Source organism: Leiobunum rupestre, chromosome 2 (assembly GCF_980474605.1).
Source record: "Leiobunum rupestre chromosome 2, qqLeiRupe1.1.hap1, whole genome shotgun sequence".
In the NCBI taxonomy this organism is placed as follows: domain Eukaryota; kingdom Metazoa; phylum Arthropoda; class Arachnida; order Opiliones; family Sclerosomatidae; genus Leiobunum; species Leiobunum rupestre.
The window spans coordinates 47,673,342-47,698,658 of NC_143385.1; the positions used below are offsets into that span (position 1 = coordinate 47,673,342).

At 36.9% G+C, this 25,317-nt stretch overlaps 4 protein-coding genes across 8 annotated transcripts in view; all 4 read left to right on the top strand.

Annotated features, from left to right (window-relative positions):
* LOC149957684 (ciliary microtubule associated protein 1A-like) overlaps window positions 1-10,026 on the top strand; it is a 38,957-nt gene extending 28,931 nt beyond the window's left edge. The window contains exons 4-10 of one of the 3 annotated variants that reach the window (XM_090165707.1): window positions 329-576; window positions 2,427-2,534; window positions 2,608-2,715; window positions 2,789-2,896; window positions 3,826-3,947; window positions 7,168-7,308; window positions 9,661-10,026. In XM_090165707.1, the coding sequence (XP_090021833.1) occupies window positions 329-576; window positions 2,427-2,534; window positions 2,608-2,715; window positions 2,789-2,896; window positions 3,826-3,947; window positions 7,168-7,308; window positions 9,661-9,768 (943 nt within the window). In that variant the 3' untranslated portion in view covers window positions 9,769-10,026. The remainder of the gene's footprint in view (window positions 1-328; window positions 577-2,426; window positions 2,535-2,607; window positions 2,716-2,788; window positions 2,897-3,825; window positions 3,948-7,167; window positions 7,309-9,660) is intronic. The other 2 variants (XM_090165708.1, XM_090165709.1) reach the window with 2 other exon arrangements.
* Window positions 10,027-16,343: 6,317 nt separating this feature from the next.
* Window positions 16,344-19,977, top strand: LOC149957685 (sn-1-specific diacylglycerol lipase ABHD11-like). The gene is made up of 6 exons (XM_090164879.1): window positions 16,344-16,532; window positions 18,473-18,629; window positions 18,864-19,037; window positions 19,106-19,288; window positions 19,383-19,564; window positions 19,835-19,977. The coding sequence occupies exons 1-6, from the start codon at window positions 16,450-16,452 to the stop codon at window positions 19,965-19,967; spliced, it is 912 nt and encodes a 303-aa protein (XP_090021005.1). The 5' UTR covers window positions 16,344-16,449; the 3' UTR covers window positions 19,968-19,977.
* LOC149957686 (uncharacterized) lies at window positions 16,427-17,782 on the top strand. Of its 2 annotated transcripts, XM_090164878.1 has the most exons (3): window positions 16,427-16,707; window positions 16,801-16,918; window positions 16,992-17,782. In XM_090164878.1, exons 1-3 carry the CDS (start codon window positions 16,705-16,707, stop codon window positions 17,765-17,767), a joined length of 897 nt encoding a protein of 298 aa, XP_090021004.1. In that variant the 5' UTR covers window positions 16,427-16,704; the 3' UTR covers window positions 17,768-17,782. The 2 variants fall into 2 exon arrangements, with proteins under 2 accessions (XP_090021004.1, XP_090021003.1); XM_090164877.1 differs by having other exon boundaries at window positions 16,430-16,918.
* Window positions 19,978-20,720: 743 nt separating the features above from the next.
* LOC149957687 (bicaudal D-related protein homolog) overlaps window positions 20,721-25,317 on the top strand; it is a 106,426-nt gene continuing 101,829 nt past the window's right edge. Inside the window, exon 1 of one of the 2 annotated variants that reach the window (XM_090165711.1) lies at window positions 20,721-21,460. In XM_090165711.1, the coding sequence (XP_090021837.1) occupies window positions 21,203-21,460 (258 nt within the window). In that variant the 5' untranslated portion in view covers window positions 20,721-21,202. The remainder of the gene's footprint in view (window positions 21,461-25,317) is intronic. The other variant, XM_090165710.1, reaches the window with a different exon arrangement.

Below are 25,317 nucleotides of genomic sequence, written 5' to 3' on the forward strand. Positions count from 1 at the left end.
AATTACTTTAATTTAACTATTGTCAAATTTACAATCGAGGGGTACTTCTATGTCCCGCCTTTTGGGTCAAAATGTAGCATAAGCATCTGGTTTTGATTTCTACGCTAGCGACATCTGTTGAAATAGAGCTACTTTACGTCTTGTCGACACTTGCTTTAAGCCTAGTCCATTTCTTCAGCCGTGTTCGTAGCACGCTCTCAATTGATCCTTATACATTCCAAGTATATCTAGTTTCCAATCGTAACTTGGCTAACAAAGATCAGCCGCAATAACCTCAATGTCCTTCAGATGCGTTGTACAGTGATTGTTTGCGTGTGTCTTTGTGTAGGCACGAGGAGAAGCTAGATCGATTTGTTCCTGGTCCAGGAGCGTACAACATCAGCGGGTTGTGCCACACCGGGAAGGACTCTTGCGCGGCGCCCACGCTGTCGCCCAAGCTCAAGGAACCGGAGCCATTCAAGACTCCAGCCCCGGGCGCCTACAGCCCCGAAAAAGCCGGAGCAGCCGCCGTCGGGCAAGCTCCATCTTATTCTTTTGGGCTCAAAACTAAAGATGCCAAACCCGACCAAACGCCCGGTAAGATTTACTAAGATTGTATTGCATTGAAGGGAATACAACACCTCATTTTTCTGCCACTCGTGGCGCTGACGCGTACTTTTTAACAGTATTGCGGCCAGGGTTGGACATAAGGCACTAGTCACGGCATTTGACTACTACAGCTAATTTTATGGTATAACACTTTACCTCACAATTGAGTAGAGTCCAGGGCTGAACATAAGGCACAAGTCATTTCATTTGACAACTAAAATTAATGCTGACTACTAAAATTAATCGAAATCTGGGGGCTCACTAGTCAAATTGACTAGTGAAAAATTGATCGAAATATTCATAAATAATGGCGAATATGGCTTATCATAAATTCATCATCATTCTTCTCTCACTCATATGATCTCATTGTGGTACATTATATTCTGGAACCACACTACTTTTGTATCTAATCCGAAGTCTGTATACAAGTCGGCACACAGATAAATAAATAAATCAATCCCATTTTATTTAAAAAAATTCACATCATGTAACGCAAGTGATTATAAACTCCTATTTTAATTGTGACGGGTAAAACTAAAGGTTGCTTGACCTTCTCGTTTTTATACCCCCATTTTTACCCCACTAGTCAGTGACTACTAAAATAAATTAAGATAGGAGACTCACTAGTTAGGCTGACTACTAAAAAAAATATCCTTATGTCCAACCCTGATGGATTTAGTAGATATTGAAAGTGGAGGGGTGTACACTAAACAGAGTATATGCAGATCGAGTTGCTGTATATTTCGCTTCAAACGTAAATAGGCGCGTCAATAAAACCGATTCCTCTTTTTCTCTAACAAGTATGACTGCAGAGCCTGGACTTCAAGGTTTATACAGTACTTAGAAATAAGGCAAAAACGTCGCTACAACCAAAGATAATATAAACCTCGTATCCTAGATTCTAAATCACTGCCTCGCGCGTAGTCAATAGCGTTTACCCACTTCCTGTCATTAGCTCCATAGTTACCATGGTAACCAACTGCAGATATTACCACGGCCAACATTGATGAGGCGCTCTTCGCTCAACACCGCGTCATTAAAATTGGCCGTGATAGGACAATACAGCACAGGCTTGGAAATAAGGTTTATTTCTAAACTGGTCTATTTGGCCAGTGACTCCCAATTCTTGAATTATTTAAGTGGTCACGTAGACCAGTTGGTTAATAATACGGTAGATAATTTTGAATTAATAAACTGGACACTGGACCAGTGAACCCCTAGCTTTTGAATAAAAAAACTGGTCCAAGCAATTAATAAACTGGTCTTTGACCCAGTGACCACCGCTTATTTCCAATCCTAATACAGCCACCGATGGAGGCCGATTTTTCGGAGGTCACGTGCCGCAAGTGGGTAAACGCTTCGTTACAAAACCGTCAATCAGAAAGTCTCAGAATTCCAATTTAGGGTACGGAGTTATACATGTATATTTCCTTTGGTACAGAGACAGTCGACCCAAAAAACTGTTAAGCCTAACGGAAGATTTTTTTGCGTCGCATCGTTTTACCTCTTCTGAAATATAAAAACCAAACCATCTTTAGGAAAATATTTATTCTATAAAGTGATTAGGCCCAACCTATTAATTTTTGACCTCTTTGGCTAGCCTGACTAAGATGGTAACCAAAAAACCGAAAATAATAATAGTCCGGTGATGCGGATTTCACTAAACAGGGTGAGAAGTTAAGAGAAAGGTTTTATTGAAGCGCTTATTCGTGTATATCTTAATCGTAATGTTCGCATTTGAGAAAGGTTCCTTACTTATACGGTTTTTATGACTTATTCATTGTGAATGCGCATAGTACAGCATGGCTAAGTTAGATTTCGTTTTTCGCATGGCACAGCACCTGGAGCTTACAGTCCCGAGAAATCTGGTCCCGGCGCTGTCCCGTCTGCACCCTCTTATTCTTTCGGATTGAAAGGGAAAGATCCTAAGCCAGAAAATATTCCTGGTAAATTTAAACGAAACATTTCTACTATATTTTAGAAAAGAATTTACGACAATAAACCTTAGCTTTTTCGTAGCACCGGGCGCTTACAGTCCCGAGAAAGCGGGTCCCGCCGCTGTACCGGCTGCACCCTCTTATTCTTTTGGACTCAAGGGGAAATATCCAAAACCTGATCAGGTTCCTGGTAATTTCAAAAGGCTTATTTATTTTACTTTCGCGTTTGGCTGAATTAAACGGAAGAGTGTTATTGGTCCTAGCTCCGGGAGCATATAGTCCCGAAAAAGCAGGTCCCGTCGCTGTACCGGCTGCACCCGCTTACTCTTTCGGAATAAAAGGGAAAGTTCCCAAACCAAAAGAAATTCCGGGTAATTTTAAATGTATATTAAGTGGTAGTCTGAAATACCCAACTATTTCGTCCGTATTGCTTTTACTGTGTTGTGACGTTTCTGTATCGTAACTACTATTTTACCTTACGGATGTTCTACACTTCTGCCTTAATGTACATCCGGGTTGCCGACGACGAAAACCCTGTGTTTCGACATTTTTAGACAATACTATTTCCGATTCGCAATTTTGTGTGAAACCGAGAATACCGCCTGGTGGTGGTGCTTAAACTGTTGGGTATTTACCGCATGGTGGCGCTGCTTAAACAGTCAGTATATATAGCCTGGTAGCGCTTCTTCACTGTTAAGCTTGGTTTCCACCAGCGCGCGTCAAAAAGCGACACTCAACTTTGAAACGTGCAAATGTTCTTACGCGCGTCAAAAAATTAACATTATGACGCGCTCTTACGCGCGTTGGTGGAAACCAATCTTTAGGTATACACCGATTGGCAGCGGTGCTTCACAGTTAGGTATATATCTCCTCGTAGTGCTGTTCTATATTAAGGTATGCTTATTGGCTCTGTTGAACCTTAGGTTGGGTTAGGTTACCTTAGAATAGGTTAAATATACTATGCCAAAATTCCGCTTATTGACCATATCTTCTTCACATTATTTTAATACAAATTTATTGTACCAACAGTATTGTCTAAACAAAGTATTTCGTCGTCATGTACCCGGTTTTATCCATCTGTAACATATCTGAATTTTAAGTCATTGCGCAGATGTGTAGAACTTCCAACCTTTCCACCTCAAGCAGTTGTATCAGAAATAAATTAATAAGTAGTTAAAGAATATTTCGATCCCGACCTCGCTGTATTGTAGTTGCATTTGTCTTTGTTATTGTAGTATTTCCTGTATATGCTAGGAATTTAAAAGTAGACCAAAACATGTAATTTTCTCTTCCCTGGCAGCTCCCAATTGTTACAAAATTCCGTCTACTCTGGGCAATGAAAGAGACGTCTTTCACAGACACAGTCCGTCGTACTCCATGAGACCTAAAACCGAGGATTTGTTCAATGGCGTCGGCAAACATGTAAGTATCTTACAATACGTGGCGCCATCTGTATAAATAAGTGGATACTTATCGCTTGCTCGGGAACAAAAGGTGTACACCTTTTACGCTATATTAAATTATTTGCTTGTTCGGGTGGAGTGGCCCTAAATGGGTTAGAGTGTGCAATAACTGGTGGCTTTACCGGGGAGTCGGGGTCCGGCTCTTGTAACCCATAAGGACGGTGGCACACTGGGAGATGTTAGCTCTGATCAAATGGTCCTATCTCCACCTCCGACTTCGGTCAGGTTTGGGCTGGATACTGAACTTCGGTTCAGGCTAACGGAGAGGGTCCAGGCAAACTGGCCGCCTCGGCGGATTGGGTAGCCTGCTGTGGGACGGCGAGCCTCCATATGCGGGCACGGCGGTCCTGTTTCCCGGCCTTTTGGGGCCCACCGGGATCTCCGGTGCCAGCTGTGCCGGGTTACTTGGGCTGCTGTGTGCTCGTCGTTCCCCTTTAGGAGCTCTTTCCAAAGGGTTTGGCTCCTTACCTTCATAGGTAGGGTGTCGGCTGGAGTTGCTATAGCATCCATTCTAAATCCCACTGCTGTATGCGAAGTGGGGATTGGTCCACCCATTGCTGCACCTTCTGCTGGGTTGAGTGGCTTGCGTCAAAGGTGAGACCATCAGTAGTAGGGTTCTGCTACCCATGCTGAATTTGTCACCTGTCCGGGCTTGGGGACGCTGGCGTAGGGCACTATGATGATAGGCCTCCGGTGGTATGGTCTTTGTTACTAGGTACACCGGGCTATAAATTCTGACACACTGGGAGATGTTAGCTCTGATCAGTTGGTCCTATCTCCACCTCCGACTTCGGTCAGGTTTGGGCTGAATACTGAGCTTCGGTTCAGGCTAACGGAGAGGGTCCAGGCAAACTGGTCGCCTCGGCGGATCGGGTAGCCTGCTGTGGGGCGGCGAGCCTCCGTATGAGGGCACGGCGGACCCATCTCCCGGCCTTTTGGACTCCCACCGGGATCTCCGGTGCCAGCTGTGCCGGGTTATGCGGGCTGCTGTGTGCTCGTCGTTCCCCTTTAGGAGCTCTCTCCAAAGGGTTTGGCTCCTTACCTTCATAATTAGGGTGTCGGTTGGAGTTGCGATAGCGTCCATTCTTAATCCCACTGCTGTGTGCGAAGTGGGGATTGGTCCACCCATTGCTGCACCTTCTGCTGGGTTGAGTGGCTTGCGTCAAAGGTGAGACCATCAGTAGTAGGGTTCTGCTACCCATGCTGGATTTGTCACCTGTCCGGGCTAGGGGGACGCTGGCGTATGGTATGGTCTCTGTTACTAGGTACACCGGGCTATAAATTCTGACACACTGTTCGGGTGAAGTATTGGGGGTACATTTTTTATTCGTACGCAAAAGCGGAAGTAAAGAGTAAACTAATAAAATCAATGGCTAATCCAGAATTTATCTACTAAAATGATCACAGACCATTGTGGGAAAATGTTTTGACCCAGAGTTGAACTATTCGCCACCGCCGAATTGGAGTAAAATGACGTCTTTGACTTACTCTTCTTACCATACTCCGAAATCCTAGAAAAGTAGAAAAGTATCCACGTTATGTAGCCGAACCAGTCTACGCAAGAGTAGCCATGACACTGCTTTAAATAGACAGATCCCACCGAAGAGTAAGCAAATCACAAATGGAGCCCTGGTGTCAGATGTAACTTAAGAATAACGATCGCCTAGATAGTGTTAGAAGTTTCTCAACAAGAACACTAAATTACTCCAATTGATTTAACCAGAGAGCTGCATTGTAAGCAGAAACATTACCATTCCCGTTGAAACAATATCAATTTCCATACAATAGAGCGTTCTATAAAATCAGCCCAAAACCGGCCAAACAATTCATACAAACTATAGAACTAGTTCAGCAGGACGAACAACATTTTTTATTCTTTGGTTTAAGAGAATTCGGCTTATGTCCTGTCTTTATATGAATATTTTAGAGACGTACCTTTTAGGAGTTGTATTACATTGAGTTGGGAATATTAATTTAGAGGTCCAATCAAAACGTCCGATTTCAGTATTTCGCGAAACAAGTTTTTTAAAAATAAGAATACTGCCGTCTGCTCCCAAATCACGAGAAAACTTTATCTTTCTACCCGTGGCTCCGTCTATCTCTCAGTGGTTCGTTCAAATAAGACGCGTTTTCCGGCAAAAATATTTTTTTTTCAAAAATAATGGATGGCGCCACGGGTCATATGATAACGTTTTCTCGTCATTTTAGAGGAGACAACGTGGGGAGCAGATTTGATTGGATCTCTAGATTAATATTACCAACTCAATGTTGTAGGAGGGACCCTAGGTGTTGAAGTATGTTTGGGGTTAAGAATATTTTCATGATCTAAGTTTCTTTTTAAACCCGTGGATTTGGGACTAGTATTTTGCTTATTTGCCATCATACATTTATTACAAAAATCATTTAAAATAAGAAAAACGGCCGGAAATTAGTGAAGCCTAGGCTAACAACTACGCTACTCCTAAAAATCGACTGCACTCAATTTCTTACGGGTTTGCCAGATTAATATTTTTCTCTCACACGATAAACCGGCCAAACATTCACCTCCTTCGAACTCAAAAGGGGGAAAGCACACCACACCGATTTTATAGAACGCTCTATTCCAATTGAAACAATATCAATTTCCATACCATACCATTCTCATTTCATTTTCTCATTCCCGCCCATTCTTGAAATTCCAACTACATATTCAAACCTAGGAACAACAAACACAAGGAGAACGCAGCTAGCCTTTAAACATGCTAACAAATTGCATTGGACGAGCCTTTACGCTGAACGTTTTACGGGGGAAGACAATTTCCGAATTTTTCCCCTTCCGATGGCAGCAGGCCTTAAAGCGTCTAACCAATGAAAAATGTACACAAGAAAATGCACGACTTTTGACGGGTTGCGTTCTCCTTATCTGGGGTGCTGTGTTTGATACTCCTAGTTCAAACTATTGCATAAAAAAAAAATCTATTACCGACCATTCGGAACTCAAAAAAAACCTTTCCCTAACCGAAAATTATTTATCAATCTCGCGGTATTACTCACGGTTACCGTGGTAAATGGTAAAAAACCGTTTCCATGCAGCTCTATGATTCCAACCCATCTTTACTTAACATTCGCCATTCTACCTGTCGCGAAATTTTAAACTTGTCACAAAGAGTTTTCGGTCAATGAAGTTTTTAATTTTCTAGTCCCCTGGACCAGCTAAGTACGAGCCGGTGACTGCCAACGCCTACAAGTCCAAATCTCCATCGTACACGCTAAGTTATCGTACAACCATTCCAGGCGACAGAACTCAAAAACCAGGTCCAGGCGCTCACTCTCCAGAAAAGGTAGGAGTTGGCCGAAAATTAGCATCTATTCAATAAAGCGTTTTCTCTAAACTAATTTTCAAACGTTTAACCTCTTGAACTGTTGTGAATCTTAATAATTTTATTGTAATAATTAATTATAATAGGCGCTTAAATAAAAGGGCTTCAAGGAAATCGCCATGAAAAAGGGGCGTGCCAACGTTTTTACGAGAGCGGGGGCAAGAACAATATTATAAGCACATACCTTGTTAAATAGGCTGGTGAAATAATGGGAACAACAAGCACTAGATAATCAGTAACTTTCTCGTCCTGGTCAGGCTTGGAAATAAGCGGTGGTCACTGGGTCAAAGACCAGTTTATTAATTGCTCGGACCAGTTTTTTTATTCAAAAGCTAGGGGTTCACTGGTCCAGTGTTCAGTTTATTAATTCAAAATTATCTACCGTATTATTAACAAACTGGTCTACGTGACCACTTAAATAATTCAAGAGTTGGGAGTCACTGGCCAAATAGACCAGTTGAGAAATAAACCTTATTTCCAAGCCTGGTCCTGGTTCTCGGAAATATTACTTCTTGGCGATTTCCTTAAATATGTTTTATTGAAGCGTCTATTGACCCGCTAAACCTGTATTAATTTTCTACTTTTTGAACACACTAACACCTTTCATTTAGGGTTGGCTGATAACGAAACAGGTTGCTCCTCGTTTCTCATTTGGTATTCGACACAGTCCGTACATTATGGACTTTAACGAATCACTAACATCGTAGATATTTCCGAGCCATTGTATCAAATTTTTCATTTACGGAGTTTTGATGATAGTAACACGGTAAATAACCACATGTCCGCTAAAACGTAGCTAGATTCTTGCTTCAAATCCGTCGATTTCGTACTGTAGCAGTGGTAATAGTAGCAAGAACGTATATATGTATAAGAACGTTGAACGATCAAATTGGCACCTGGCGCCATGATGCAATCGGTTACAGAATAATTCCGCCCAAAAAACCGCTAAAGGTTAAAACCGTTTCTAGTTCAAGCGCGCGCTGTACGCGGATTTTAGGGCGGAGTTATTCTCAAACCGATTAAATCATGACCCAAGCGATGCCTTTTGTTCAAAGTTCTTATACATATATACGTTCTTGATAGTAGTATTAGTAGTAGAAGTAGTAATGAACTTCTGGAAAGTCTTAGCATCGCAAGCCACACGCGCTGTCTTATGAAATCTAAACCTAATTTTAGTTCCCTAGCGTTGTGTAGCGCCCCCTAAAAACATTCTAAGAACGTCATTGTGGGGTAGTAATTTAATTTCGAATTCCCATTTCACACCCAGCCAAATCTGCACTCCGATATAGTATGATAGGAGTTTTACCCAAATTTGCTCAGTGAGTTGTTAAGCAGAATCTTCTTTTAACGAATCATCTTCAATAGGCGATAGCATACATTGAAAGTTATACTGGGTAAAATTTCTTTTGGGGAAACATTTGAGCGCCATCAAACGGTAGAAACCTTTAAAAATAGTCACGTGGTTATAAAATTGCTTAGACTTTTATATTAGAATACGTTTTTAACCTAGGCTTAGCGAGCAGCCCCTAATATGTTTTGACCACAACCAACCCCGATCGTTATAGAAGTAGGCAGTGCTATGACGAATTTCCTGGTACATTTTAACAATTTAGCTAAGACCAAAACAATTTATGCTATCACCTATTAAACTTAGAGGAATGACCGCTGGAAAGGCGCACGCTTTCCAATTTTGCATAATAAAGTAGTAGGAATAGAGGCTATTGCAGGATAATGCTCCCACAGACTTTTCACGCTTTACAAAAAAATCAACAAAGTTCCAAAACGTAAATATCTCTGTATAGACTGTTTCAAACCAGCTATTGTGAAATTATAGATAAATCAGGACGATTTAACGTTCAAGGTAACGTTTAAGCTTAATCGTAATTTGCCAACCAAGGAAATTAAGTCCTTCCGTGAGTGGTCACTAAATAATTATTTGTGGGCATCTTTACCACATCATAGAAAATATTAACGTGTCTTGGAATAGATTTGCCTCAAAACTCTAGACTACGAATACAGGTTAGAAATATCGTCTGAAAATCCAACAATTTAAAAGATGATTTGAAGAAAACGAATTAGTAGTTTCATTTACCATTAAGACACCTAGCGGACAATGCGACAAGTTAACAAAGCTTCTGAATTTTCGTTTTCAAAGTGGCCTTATGGTAACTGAAACGGCTAATTTTCTGCTCGTACATTTTGAATTCGATAAAAGGCTGTGTTTTGGAATGTGCTTACCTATTAGACCCCTCCCGCTAAGTGTGATTTTAATCCTATTTATTAACTCACAAATTATTTTTGCGTTTATTTTAGGTTGTACATCAACAGACCCCAGCCTATAGTTTTGGAATTCGTCATTCGCAACACGCTTACAACATTGAAAAGGGAGCCAAACAGCAGTTGAGACAGAACAAAATTTAATCACCCGGAAAATTAATTAACTCAACCGTTTCCGTCTTTATTTGATACACTTTTTTTATATAAAGATTATTAACATTTTATTTAAAATGATTTAGAATCACGGGCTTTTTTAGATCGATTTTTATTATAGATAAGTAACATGTACACTAACTGGCTATTGGTGCCAAAAAACACAAGATGCCTTTTTAAGTTTGTCATTTCACGTGGCTTTGAAGATTCATGAGAACAAATTAAATAAAGATTTCCGTATAGTTCCTTTATCTTTTAAGATTTATTTTACAAATATGCTATATGCCATCTCTATATCTCTTAAGAAAATCTATTTAAAGTAGTTAGATTATCATTAGAGAACTCAAGTATTCAAATTAAAGGTTAATTCTAAGTGGTCACGTGGCTTGGATAATTAAATATGAGTTTTTTTTAACATTTAGGAGGTTTTAATTAGGACGCTAAACTAGTAATAGAGAGATTAAGCAGGGTACTCTAGAAGTTTGAATAACAACGTCGGGAGCACGTCCAACTTTGATCTTGCCCTATAGCGGCCAACCCATTCGCCGAAATTCCGTGAGCAAGGATTTTCTCGCTATATCGAGCGTGGAAAAACTATTCTTAAAAAAAAATATTCCGCTAGTATGTTTACATAGAAACTTCAACGATTATGTTGGCCGCTATAACGCGAGATCAAAGTTGGCCGTGTCGGTTGTAACCATTGAGTTGGGAATATTAATCTAGAAGTCCAATCAAAACGTCGGATTTCAGTATTTCGCGAAACAAGTTTTTTAAAAATAAGAATACTGCCGTCTGCTCCCAAATTACGAGAAAACTTTATCATTCTACCCGTGATGCCGTCTATCTCTCAATGATTCATTCAAATAAGACGCGTTTTCCGGCAATTTTTTTTTTTTCAAAATAATGGATGGCGCTACGGGTCATATGATAACGTTTTCTCGTCATTTTAGAGGAGACGGCACATTCGTAATTTTCAAAAACTTGTTTCGCGGGGAGCAGATTTGCTTGGATCTCTAAATTAATATTCCCAACTCAATGGTCGTAACGTGAAAATTTTAGACGTTTTACTTTTCCCGTTTGTACTACCACGGCCGACTTTGATCACGCGCTGTTCGCGATACAGCGGCCAACACATTCGTTGAAGTTTCTATGTTAACCTATGAGCAAAAGATATGTGTATGGTTTGAGCGCCCCTAGCGGAATATTATTTTTAGAATAGTTTTTGCATTGAAGCCAATATATAAACGAGCGTGGCCGGGAGTAGTGGCTCACTCCTGTAATCCCAGGCGTCCGGGAGGCAGAGTTTGTGGATGGCCGTGTGAGGACGACCATTAATCAGTGGCGCCGATCGCTTTTTTCCCCAATGGGGGCCGAAACTCACTAATAAACTTGGAATGAGGCTGCTGGCAACACTTTTTTGCTACGGATGCTTAAAAGTAAATGGCCTTTAACGATGGCGGTTTTACCAATGGGGGCAAAGCCCCCCTGGATTTTTCCCAATGGGGGCTTCAGCCCCGCCGCCCCCATGGGATCGGCGCCACTGCCACTAATCCCCCAACGTGTGGTTGTCATACTTCCGCCACGGGTGTCCCAACCCTATCCCCAAGTATCCCCCCGTTGGCGTGGCCGTAACACATATCTCGCACCTGATTAATCAAATGGACGAGCGGACTGAATTGTCCCACCCGTTACAATCGCTCATAACGAGCTTCTAAAAAAAACAAAAAAAAACGAGCGTGGCGCTGAACTCCTACAGTTTTTAGGGGGAAAATCCTTGCTCACGGAATTTCGACGAATGGGTTGGCCGCCTGGGCGCCTGTAGCGCGAGAGCCAAGATTTAATAACTTCAAGACATGCCATATTTCTGTCGAACCTACGCAGTGATGCACAAATAAATTTCTATCTATCTTTTTCGTATCTTTTTACATAGATGGCAGCAGCTATACTATACTTTCAATTTTTTCCCTCTGAAATTTCTGTAAATATCATTTTATTTTTGATATTTTTGAGCATAGATGGCGACAAAATCATTCACAATCTTTCATTTTATTCAGTTTTGGCCCTTTGATTTTTTCACGATCTTTCAAATTTCTTTAAGATATGAGAGTTTCAATTATTTTCAATTCTTTTTTGCCCTTGCCTGAAAAATTTCAGAAGAAATCTTTAAAGATTTAGATAAGTATCATTTCAAACACTTCTTTAGTTTTCATTATTTTGAAAAGTATATTTAAAAATATTTCAAGTACGTTTCACGAGAAAGTAGAATCAAATTTTTTCATATCAAAAGTTCGAAGTATTAAAATGAATATTTCAATTTTTATCTTTTTATTATTAATTCAATAGTAAACCCTCCAATATTTGATTTTGATTTTATGGATTAGAATCGATCTTAATTTTCGTATTTTCAAAAACTAAATTATGGAAAATAAATAAAGCTATTGCATCGCCACAGCCCACGCTGCCAGTTTGCAACACACGTGACACTCTAACTGCGTGGGAGTTGGGACGGTGGGAAAAATAACTTTTGGAAGTTTTAGTTTTAGTTTTGAAATCGCCTTTCAGGCTACGCGGCGCAGCTTTTTATCGCTAGAATCAGTCTTTGCTTTCCTTCCTCTGTCTGCCTAGGGATAGAGGGAATTATCCCCCCACCCGTTAAAAAACAGCCAGAAAAACGGCGCGACCTTTGACCGCTCCTCTCCCTTCTATCACTTAACATTGTTTCGGGTTTGCCTATATTTCGGTATCACGTGAGATACGTTCGCCGCTCAAATAGTGTATATCGGCATATCTAGATGGCGCTAAAATATTTCCTCTCAAATACAAACAAAATTGAAGAGAAACCAGAAAAAATCTATCGTGTAATTTCTAATACAAAAAATGGAAGCACTAGCTCTATTCCGCTCTTTTTTTTCGCTAGGCTAGGTAAGAGAAGAATCTTTTAAAATATAGTTCGCTCCCGAATTTATTTCTTCAAAATTCTATCGCGATCATTTTGCAATGTAGAAGATCATATCAAAATCGTATATTTTAATTTTAATTTTTTGGATAAAGTATCATCTCGTATCCTAAAAGTATCCAAAGATACGAGCGCGCACATCACTGAACCTACGTGACATGTCGTAATATATTTATAGTGTTTAAATACAAATACTGATAATTATAATTATCCAACTCAACAAATCGAGACAGAGTTATGAAAACTTATTATTTATCTAACAGCATACTTGTTAAAAAGCGTAAATACTTGTTTGAATTGAAATACGCCTAGACCTTGAACGATTAAGAGTAAACAAAGAGATACATTTGTGGTGCACCCGGGCACACGAGGAAACAAATAATTGTATTTCGACAAGACCCGTACTAAAGCCTGTTTTAGTATTGTTCAAACGACATTTAAAAATTTTCGTGTACACTGGTGTGAAATTGGTTAAAATTCGATTGCAAACGAAAGCGAGCTTAAAGAATGTTCCTCTTCGAACGTCGAGGTACTCCCGACGTTGTTGTTAATACTTCTAGAGCGCTTTGCTTAACCTCTCTATTATCAAAAAAAATATAAACCCTAGATTATAATTCTGATTGCCGGTTTTGTCTTGGAGGAATAAAACAAGTATACTTGTTTTATTCCTCCAAGGTTTTGTAACGTAGGGCTTTTCCTTATTTCAGCAGGTGAGCTCCAAAATGTCGCCCTCCATCGGTCCCTGCCATAGTCCTATAACGGCCAACTTTAATGACACGAACTTAGTTCACATAGATTTCACTTGGTGGCGCCTTAGACAGGGATATATACTATCTATGGTGGCGCTATTAAAACCTTTGGTTGCCTATAGACATATTTTTTCGGGGGGTGGGGGGGGGGGGCAGGGTTCCCATTCTGAGAAGTATAAGATCATGGTAACAGGGGACAATGTTATCATATATAACTCTAGTTACTTCTATGAATTCTTGGTAGTATTAACCCATGTCCCACAATAATCCAGGGTTTTTATAGTGATTTGTCACTATTGAAGATTAGTTATGAAAATAATTTAATAAAATTTAATTACTTTTATAATTTAGAAAATAAATATTTTCAGTATATATTCATTTAAAATTAAGGTCATCTTTACTCAATGTAATGAATCTAGTTGACACTCTCGTGCAATAACAATAAAAGAAAGGGGATATCAGGAAAGCAAGTCTCACTTTTGGGTTACTATGATTTCACTATCAGCGAAAGTTATTGATTTACACCGGATCGAAACGTTGGCACTTTTATAAAAATTCGTTTGCTGCTTCCGATTGAATTCGCTAATGAGAGAAAACGAAATTGTGTAAGTATTTAAAACAATATGCAGTTAAGTTTTCACTTTGAATTTTTTTTCATGAATTTAAGGTGATAATTAAACCAAAAATAGTATAGTACTTGATACAATTAAATTATAATATTGGATAAAAAAACATTACATGTATTTATTCAAAAAAGCGAGTTTCAATAATATTTGACACATGCGCAGACGACGATGGTACTTTGACGTCATTACTGAGCGTGAACAAGACGTCAGTTTAGGTTCTCTTTGTTGTGACAACTGACAAGTACCATATTTTTAAATCAGATAGATGGCGGTGTGGTTCAAAGAGCCGTAATAATTTTTCTGGCGGGAAAATGCCCATAGGATCTGGATAAGATATGGCGCCACCGGTATCGCCAGCTAGTAGCGCGTGTTTCAATACTGGTGGAAATAATTTATTTAATTTTTAAAATTGTTTAAATATACGTAGATCGTTTTGTTCAGCCAGAAATTGTTCCGCAAATAAAAAACAAAACTTTCGTTTTTCTTTTTTAAAGTTTCTAAAGTATAAACATACGCGTTTTTATTATTAAGACCTATATTAACTTTTTTCCTAAACATTTTTATTCCCATTTTGTTTCTGGAAAACTTAAAGATAAATTAATAGAATACTTTAAAATTTACTCTATTTATTTCATCAATGAATGTTAAACTTTGCTGTACTCTCTTCTTTATTTCCAATGAAATTTTGCATTTAATTATTTTATAAACAAAATAATTCAACATCCTAAAACGATAGGAAACAATTTCCAGACGTTCAATGTGGAAAAGTTACCAATAGCGACATCACGTATAGGGATCCTGAAATGATCTTCAATAGGCGCTAGTATAAAGTCGGATATGCTTGCTGAACTTGTTAAAATGGGACGACGAAATAGTACAATTAAAGCCTATGGATGAATTCATAGGCTCTTTGGTGGGGAAGCTAATGGAAGCATAGTGGAAGGTAGTCTTTCCCATCAAAACAAGAAGGCCATTTTACTTTATAATATCGCCTATTCTATTCCTATATGGTCCAAAAACCATGTACGAAATTTTAACATTACGGGAATAGGAAGAGACGTCTCTCTATACTATACACTCTCTGGTAAAATGTTTAGCACATAGCCTGTGATTTGCGTGTTAATTTATTTGTTAGTTTGCCACTTTTTACAAAAAATGGAACTAAAATTTTTCAGTAAGAATACTCATGTAAATAAAAATATTCCTATGTTTTACAAACGCGTTTTTATCGCTCTTGTTCCTTCGGAAATTTGAAAAAAGATAAACGAGAATTTATTGTTTTCGTTGATAAACAATTTTTCGCTGAATAAATTGGCCCTGGCATATTTAAAAGTTATATTAACTGGTCAAAATATTGAAAGAATAACACATTTAATTTTTGCATCGTCAAAAATGTGTAAATATAAATTAAATAAGACGTTTATTTTTTTCGGCGTCTAAAACGCGTGCAAGAAGTCTGGCAATGCTGGTGGCGCCCTCTGTCAGAGGGGACCTGTAGACCAATGTCCTGGAAGGTTTTCTTTGTTATAGTAGTGTTATTAGCTCCGCTGAACTGTACTGACTTCATAGAAAGAATAAAAGCAGGAGTGGAATAAGGCTGATCTGCTTGCATTGGTGATTGGTTCTAATGTTTTGGCTGAGTCTGAAATATCTTGGGCTTTTTGCCGTTTAAATTTGGGGGAATTTGCCGGAAAAGGTAGCACGAGACTCCATAGACAAAAAGGAAGGATAGAAAAGAAGAAAGAAGATAGGCGAAGAAAGGGAAATCCTAAGATTAGGCTTCAAATGAGAGACTCACGTTTCTAACTAACCACTTTGTTGTGTAATCCAGTCTCCCCTCTTACCACTAAGATACACGTGAACCCGTGCAAAAAAGTATATAAACAGACGATATTTACAAAAATAGTTTTTTGGAAAAGATAGAAGACGCCACCGCCGAATAATAAAGTGAAGAATTTGTCCCGTGAAACCCCTATTTCTAAAACCGTATATGTATCTCTGGTTATATATTCCCATCTCAATGCAAACTACCTTCGATTACCTCGTAAGATCGTGGCGCCGCAGCACCATCTAGTTTCATAATTATTATTTCCTGATTTCCTATGAGAATTTGCTTCAAAATGTTAAAAGAAAATGGCTCTTATAACTAGTTTATTAATTACTGAACGCAGAATTTGAAAAAGCTTATTTCTATTATTGGATGTTAGATTAGATTGTTAGTCCCATGATAGACGTATTCTGCTTAGTAGTCTGCTACAGGAGGTGACCAAGTTTTTTAAACATGTGACGAAACTGACGATATTTTTTAAATATTCCCTCAGTTAAAAGAAAGTTTTATAAAATGTTTCTTTTACAAGGGGTTTTTAAGTCTAGGCCCATCAACCGTTACATTTGCAGCACACGACCTCCGTCTAATTATTCGAGGTTAGAATAATTTAAATTCTTTATTTGTTGAAAACCCCAAGGTTCACAAATTCAACCGACAGCGCCATCTCCTTTTTGGAAACCACCGACGATGTACCACCATTGATGTGGAATAGAAGTTTGTTTTAGAAATGGTTACAGTTGTACCCAAATGACCCGTTAAAACGGAAAAATGGTTAGGATTTGTTGTATTAAAAATTGTAGGAGCAGTAATGTTAGAAACCCTGGGACACGTTTCTTTTCCATTCCAACTGAAATTACTTACCAGTGTGATAAAACTAAAGCATTATCTGTGGAACGACGGAGAAAATGGCTAAAAATTACAGGCCTCACTGAGGCTACATTAAAGGATCATCATAAGGTGTGCTCTAAGCATTTCTTTTCTGGTATGTTAACTCCTTTAGCAATTGATAAATTTTAATAATATCTTCTAATTTGGTATTTAATTCATTGATCTAGGTCATGCTTCGAAGCTATTTGAAAACACACACCCTGATTGGATTCCACACTTAAATTTAGATAGTGAACCAAGTTCATCAAAACGTCATTATGCAAAAAAGAATAATTCAGCCTCAAGGGTTGATAGACACGAACGACGAATAAAACGATCGCAACTAGTCTCAGACTCTAAATCAAATGTGCCTAAAGTTCATATATCGAAAATAAATGTTTTGGAAAGTGAAAGATCTTCAAGCCCAGAAAATATAGTCATAAAAGTCGAACCTCCAGATTTTTACGATGATCCGAATGTAAATAGTGAATTTAGTGATGAAGTACCTCCAGATTTTGAAGTACATGAATTAGTGATGGATGGTAATACGATTATTGAAACCAAACGATCTAATTTGTCTGTATTTTTGAGCGGTGATGGAGAAATGATCACCTCAAATATTGACTCTAACATTGGTGATACTTTTGTACAAAAGGCTGAATCTATCATCGAGGATACTTTTGGAGTGCATTCTAAATTGCTAATTGATGGTAGTACTCAAACTGAACATTCGGGAATGACTTTGTTTGAAAATATAGAACCAGTAAAAACTAAGCAAATCGAAATGAGAGCGTTTAACTTGGTAGACAATTCAGCTCAAACAAGTTTCAGAGTTTGCTATAAATTTGAGCTTGAAGCAGCCTCTTTAGAGATACAAGAGCTGAAATTAAAAATTGAGGAATTAAACCAAAACATGAAAGAAGCTTATGATGAGATACGCACTTTGCGAGAAAGAAAGTTATAACATTAAAGTTGCGCAACTAATGTTTATTTACCACATGTTTAAAATATGTTTTCAAAATTAAATGATTTCCAAAAAATAAATAACTTATTAATAACATTACATGCATGATATTGATATTTATCGGTTTACATAGCAAAATAGTAAAAAAAACTTTAACAGAATAGGTGCTTCAATAATCTACACATATATATATTTTCTAAGTTTAAGTTTGTTATGATACAGTGTTGTCACATATCATTGAAATTCAGGGAATTTAAATATGGGCCTAAAAATTCAGGAAATTTTAAGAATTTGTAAAATTCCAGGAAAAGTCAGGGAATTCGATTTTATCTGGACACTTTTTGAAGGTACTTTTACTCTAGATCTATGAAAAATTCTAAGATTATCATTCATTTCCTCGAAAGTTTGGCAACTTTTTTCAACATTGCAAACCTTTTTACTGAAATATAAGTTAATTTAAATTTATTAACTTCTGATAAAAGTAAAATATAAAATAAAATGTTTTACTTAATAAAGTCTGGGAAAATCTCTTAAAATGGTCAGCGAAAAATGGGAATAGTCAGGGAATTTGAATCGCTAAATTTTGTGGCAACCCTGTGTTATTATTGAAGCACCTATAGACGCTTCAATAAAATAATATATCATTAATTATTAACTATAAACTCATTTAAACATTTTTGAATTTCTTTTTAAATTTTGTTTCAGATTTGCAAGTAGCACAGTGTATCTATCAAAAATAGAATTTGTGTTCAAGGACACGGATAATTCTCTCCCCCCAATTGTCATTTTACATGGGTTGTTGGGTAGTAAAACCAACTGGAAATCACTAGCGTCAGTCATAGCTCAAAGAACAAAACATAAGGTTGGATACCGTTTAAATGTAGTTAAAGGGAATATAACCTGCAAAACAATCTTTATGGAAGACCCCTTCAATTTTTTAATTTAACCTGTACAGTGGCGCCAAACATTTCTAAAGCCAAAGGCAAGAGCGGCTAGAGCTGCAAACGTTGGTGTTCCACAACAAATACTGGAGGTTATATTCCCTTTTACATTGCGTGTTTATTCTTGTTTTCTCAATGACTTCAGCTCTTTACAGGTATTCACATTAGATGCTCGGAACCATGGCGAGAGCACTCACACTGAGGATACTTCCTATTCGTCAATGGTTTCTGATGTTCTGCATTTTGTCAAGAATGAAAACATTGAGAAATTCACTCTGATTGGACACAGTATGGGTGGGCGTACTGCAATGCTTACAGCGTTACAAAATGTTATTTTTCTTGTTTGACATCAGCCAATGAAAATAATATAATCTGATAAATTTAAATCAACTTTTAGCCAAATATTGTCAACAAATTAGTCGTTGTTGACATTGCGCCCATGACGTACAGAGGTGCGGGTCTTAACAGCACCCAGCAAGTTTTAACTGCAATGAAAGACGCAACAAATGATATCAAGGGGAATTTAACTCTGTCTGAAGCAAGACGAATTGTTGATAAATCTCTTTCAAAGACAATAAGTGTATGTTTTAGCTTACATGACTGAAAAACCTTAAATTAATTTGTTTAGTTCATACAGAATTTTAATCTCCTCCCATTTTCTATCATATTTACAGGAACTTAGTTTAAGGCAATTTATATTAACAAATTTAGTCGAAAAGAATGGTGCAATAACTTGGAGGGTTAATTACGAACTACTAGAAAGGAATTACAAGGACCTTATGGTGTTTCCTGAAACGTCTGGTCAATTTACTGGTCCAACATTGGTCATTGGCGGATCCAAAAGTGATTACATAAAGTATGATTAGAAATTTATATTAAAATCCTTCTGGGACAAGAATTCCAATTGATAAGCAGTTGACATTTCACACAACATTTCGAGGTTCATTAACGCGAGTGCCATACGTAACGAACTATTTTCTAAGCTCTTAACTGGTGATTTTCTAGTCTTAGAGAGTATTGGCACTGTGACGGAGTGCTAAAACTCTATAGTCAATTGGAATACTTCCACCCTAAAATGTTTATTAACTGATGGTATGTATAATTTTAATGTTATTCATAATTTTAGACCAGAAGCACATGCCGTTATTCGTAAATACTTTCCTAGTGCAATAATAGAATACGTAGATGGCGCTGGCCATTGGGTTCACGCCGAAAAACCAAACGAATTCTTAAATTTGTTAATTCCGTTCATCAATTAAACAATTAAAGACTTAAAGTAGATAAATTGTTGTTTTATTTCTTAAGGTTCATTTCGTTATTGGTCATATTTTCGTATTTAGCGGGAAAAACCTAATTTGACCACCACGGCAAACTTCGATCTCGCTTGAAAACGTGGTAACCTATTGTTAAAGTTGGCCGTATGATAACCAAGACCCTTGGGAGAGGTGCTTATTATAAAGTTTAGCTGCCATCTAGGTTACACCAGTTATACCAAGTAGTTATTCGAACTAAATTTTTTCTTAAATATTAACATGATAAAAAATAAATAATGATATGATTTCAGTAAAGTTATAACTCAACATATTCGGATTTTAAATTAATTTTGAAATATTTTACTTCAACTTAGCAGTTTACTGAAGATGGCGGTATAGTACCAAAATATTTTCCTCCAGTTCAAAGTTTCGTCTACTTTTACCATCTGCTTTTACATCAAACTAATATATGCGGTTTCTATAACAATTCAACAGTGTAATTAGTAAGATTATGGTTTTACAATTTTGAATAAATTATAAAAATATATTTAACAACCGTACGTTTACAATCGTAGTTCTCAAAACCCTTAGACGCAAAAAGATGAGGGGTGGGAATGGTCCGGGGGGGGGGGGGGTTTCCGTAAGTGGCTCGGGGAGGGAAGACATAGAAACTTGCTCACCTGGTTTTTCCCCTCCCGCCGTCATACCTGTCCGAGCGCTGTATACGTACCTGGGCCTCCAAAATACGCCGCGAAAACGCTAACGGCAATACGGCATAAGAACGGCTGCTTTTCAAGTGATAGGGGTTCGCAACGTCTGTTCTCGCGCGGGCTAGATTAGCTTGAGTTGCCCCCACAATGTGAGAGAGCTCCGCGTTAGTGACGTCTCCCGTACTTTTTTCCACAGAAAGTTTTTTTACTCCCAGTTTACAATGTTAACTTATAAGTAAGCTGAGTTTTGGATGCCTTTGGATTTACCCGTTACCTACCATGGGATTAATCGGACGCGAAAATAGGCTGGATCACTGGATAATTTGGATTTTTACGTCGAATTCTACGTCCCAACAACGAGTCTGTTTAGGTGATGCGGGGACTTGAGTTTTGTCCAAGGCCCCCCCATTGCAGACGACGCAAAGTTTTCGCGAACTTCAAAAACATAAGTGTCTTGTGTTGTGTTTTATATATATATATATATATATACATACAATTTTAAAACGAACCTTTTAACTAAATTTAAATAAAATGAATGTGCTACACAAAACGCCGTCCAGCAACGGATTGTATAGTGATTTGGAAGATTATATTTTAGTAATGGAAAGTAACAATCAACGGAATAATAGTGAGTCTTCTGAAGAGGAGTTGGATGTTTATGCCCAATTAGCTCAAAAAGAAAAGGATCTGATTTTGGCGGCGGAACTTGGAAAAGCCTTGTTGGAAAGGAACGAAGAACTTAGTCGAGCTAACGAAAGAATTACGGAGGATTATACGGCGAAACTTGAGGTAGGTCTCGTTTTAACATTCATTTTTAACGTTTGCGGGGGGTGCCCCAAGTTTGGATTTTCCCGCCAACCGGAAGTTGTAAAAACGGGGGTAAAAATTAATATTTTCCCCTAAAATTACTTCTAATACGTTTCTAAGGTGTATTATTCCAATATATATATATATTAAAACAGGTTACAATTTTAACTAAATTTTCTTACCTTAGTTTTAATGTGTAGTAGATTAGATGCGTATTCATTTAGACGAAATCGTAATACTTCTAAACATATTTGCGATCTCAAGTTTTTCCCCAAAATGCGTCCGCTGCAAACGTAAGGGAAAAACCAAGAAATCGAGAAAACTATGTGGTGCCAAGGGTAAAACCGTCAAAATAACTCGTTTGATCTTTAAAAATTAAAGCTGTGAACAAATTATATTTTAAGAAATATAAGCCTTGGCGATTTCTAACTTGGCGTTTTTGCGTCACGACTCACGAGTTTAAGTAGCTGATTAAATAAAAAATATCGTACTTTAAAAACTAAAACAATGAGTTTAAGCAACTGATTAAATAAAATAGTGTTCTTTAAAACTATAACAATGAGTTTAAGCTACTGGTTAAACAAAATTGCCGTACTTTGAGAACTAAAATTAAACTCTTACTAGTTAAAGACTTCCTGCAAGAGATTGAATATTTTTCAAACATCTATAAATTGGCAAAATAACGGAAATGGTCTTGTGGCCAACTTCCGTTTCAAACGGCCGGTGATGGCGACAGTTACAATTGGCAGTGATTGCCGTATCCTTAGGAAACAATTTAAATTGTCCTTTATTTTGGTGAAGATCTTGTAGTTGCCGCTATAGCGGAGTACGTTAAATTATTTCTGAAAATATCATTTTTGGACCCTACGGGGCAGTGGGTGACTTTTTATGTAAATGCCTCTCTGCTTTCCCCCCTCTGTAACCGGTTTTATCAGATTTTGTTTCTCGCAAGATAAAAATCTAGATAGAATGCGTGTTACGAGATAATATATTTTGGAACGATTTGTAGGTTTATTTTTATTAGTCGTTTTGAGAAGTTTTTTTTAGCTGCGTCGTTACCCGTTACGTCATATAAACCGTTATAAATATAAATTATTTTTAGTTTTAAAATTGCCTAAGAATGTTATTTGTTGGTACGCTCAGTTGCCATGGAAACTGATATTTGATATGGAATTTTGGTGTCGAAAATATGGCCAATAGAATTCATACAAAATTGAATGACTATAACGTTATATAAATACCAAACTTTCAGAAGATAGTCAGAATTAAGTTTAGTTTAAACCAATTTGGAGTTGATAATTTTTATGATATATAACTTAATTATGCCCTAATCAGTCAAGGAAAAACCTAAGGTCAGGGAATTTGAACATCTGATTAGTTGTGACAACCCTGTAAGTTTAAGGGGTGTGATAAAATGGTCGGGTATATGTAAAAAATTTCGTAAATTTTACTAAATGGTCGGATATCGGTACCAAATGGTCGGATATCGGTACCAAATGGTCGGATATCGGTACCAAATGGTCGGCTATCGGTACCAAATGGTCGGCTATCGGTACCAAATGGTCGGCTATCGGTACCAAATGGTCGGCTATCGGTACCAAATGGTCGGATATCGGTACTAAATGGTCGGGTATCGGTACTAAATGGTCGGGTATCGGTACTAAATGGTCGGGTATCGGTACTAAATGGTCGGGTATCGGTACTAAATGGTCGGGTATCGGTACTAATATGGTCGGGTATCGGTACTAATATGGTCGGGTATCGGTACTAAATGGTCGGGTATCGGTACTAAATTGTCGGGTATCGGTACTAATATGGTCGGGTATCGGTACTAAATGGTCGGGTATCGGTACTAAATTGTCGGGTATCGGTACAAAAATGTCGTATAATTTACTAAATGGTCGGATATCGGTACTAAATGGTCGGATATATAAGCGTCGACCAAATTGATGTTCATTTTAGTGCACCATGTCACTTTAATATATAGGGGAAATTTACCTTTTGAATAAGTTTGCGAAAAGCACCAAATTTCCCATATTAGGTTCCGGAAAATTAACCTGTTCTACTCGGTACCGGTAGTAATTATCGTGAATTTCGCTCCGCGCCTTGTTTCCAAACTCCCGCAATTTACATTGTAGACGCAGTGAGTTAACGGCTTATGATTCGTAATCAATAATAGTACAGAAGTAGACCTTTAATGTTGTTTGACTTCAACCGTTTCATCCCTGCGTTTTCCTATTCGACATGCCTTTACCGTTACTTAGCTTATCAATCATTGAAATCGAAAAAAATATGGAAATATAAATGTGGCGGGACCCGCGATGCAGATTTATATTCTGCGGTGAAGGCTAAACTAACAAATTTGAATGATGCTTTACGTTTCTTATACGCGCATGCCCACATTTTAACTATTTGTGATGGAAATCTTACTAATTTTTAAAGAAAATCCTTGTATATATTGGAATAACTATATCGCGTTAATTGTGTTAATATTCTATTTATAATAATGCTATATTTTGAAAAAAAGACATTCTGGTTGCTGAGTTAGACAATTCTAAAACCATAAGTGAAATGATATTTTTATCGCTGTAAGTAGGTGCAATAAGGAAATCAGTGTTGCCGGCTGTTACGTAATCAAAATGGTGGCGAAATAAGCTTTATAACTTAAATAGATTTATTTAAAAGGTTGTCTTTGTCAACTCTCGAGATTTTCAACAAACTTTACGCTTAAATAGATTTATTTAAAATGTTTTCTTCATCGAATGTCGAGATTTTATTTCAACTTGCGCAGTCGAAGCCGAGAAATGGGTCAATAATAATACATTGGATAGAAATCGTTTTGTTTCTGCATTGTTAGTCGCGTCCAATTTCCCTTTAAACTTCATTTGAATATGACTCAGTAAATAATTGTTTTCGTTCGCGTACTACGGAACGTTTAGTTCCAGTTTTGAATTTTAAATTACTTTGGCTGAATGTTTGTTAGAGGTCATTGTACATTGCGAAACTGACTATTAAAATTGTAATTTTTTTATTTGAATATTTTATATTTATTGAGTTTAAGTTAACTTCAAAGCGTACTGCACTTTTAATCAAGGCTTTTGATTTTTTTATCGATTTATTTAATTTAAATCGGATTTTAATTGTTTGATTTTATGAATTTTTAAACGTTTTATGCCACTTTTTCTTGGCAAATTGATTAGTAATTTGATTTGAAACGGTAATGTAAAACCAAATTTAAATTAATTTTTACTTAAATTTAATTACTACCAATAATTAAAAATACTTTATTTAAATCAGAAATTAAAAATACTTTATTTAAATTTAGAAATTAAAAAATTCTCCATTTAAATTTAAATCAATAATTAGAAAATACTTGATTTAAATCAATAATTAGAAAATACTTGATTTAAATCAATAATTAGAAAATACTTGATTTAAATCAATAATTAGAAAATACTTGATTTAAATCAATAATTAGAAAATACTTGATTTAAATCAATAATTAGAAAATACTTGATTTAAATCAATAATTAAAAAATACTTGATTTAAATCAATAATTAAAAAATACTTGATTTAAATTAATAATTAAAAAATACTTGATTTAAATTAATAATTAAAAAATACTTGATTTAAATCAATAATTAAAAAATACTTGATTTAAATCAATAATTAAAAAATACTTGATTTAAATCAATATTTAAAAAATACTTGATTTAAATTAATAATTTAAAAATCACGTGATTTAAATTAATAATTTAAAAATCACGTGATTTAAATTAATAATTTAATAATCACGTGATTTAAATTAATAATTTAATAATCACGTGATTTAAATTAA

Coding starts and splice junctions, on each gene's coding strand:
- LOC149957685 (XM_090164879.1), top strand. CDS start 16,450: ATGTTTCTTTTACAAGGGGTTTTTAAGTCTAGGCCCATCAACCGTTAC. Junction 18,630..18,863: donor CTCAAAGAACAAAACATAAG/GTTGGATACCGT, acceptor AGCTCTTTACAG/GTATTCACATTAGATGCTCG. Junction 19,038..19,105: donor TGCTTACAGCGTTACAAAAT/GTTATTTTTCTT, acceptor ATCAACTTTTAG/CCAAATATTGTCAACAAATT.
- LOC149957686 (XM_090164877.1), top strand. CDS start 16,705: ATGGTTAGGATTTGTTGTATTAAAAATTGTAGGAGCAGTAATGTTAGA. Junction 16,919..16,991: donor CTCTAAGCATTTCTTTTCTG/GTATGTTAACTC, acceptor TCATTGATCTAG/GTCATGCTTCGAAGCTATTT.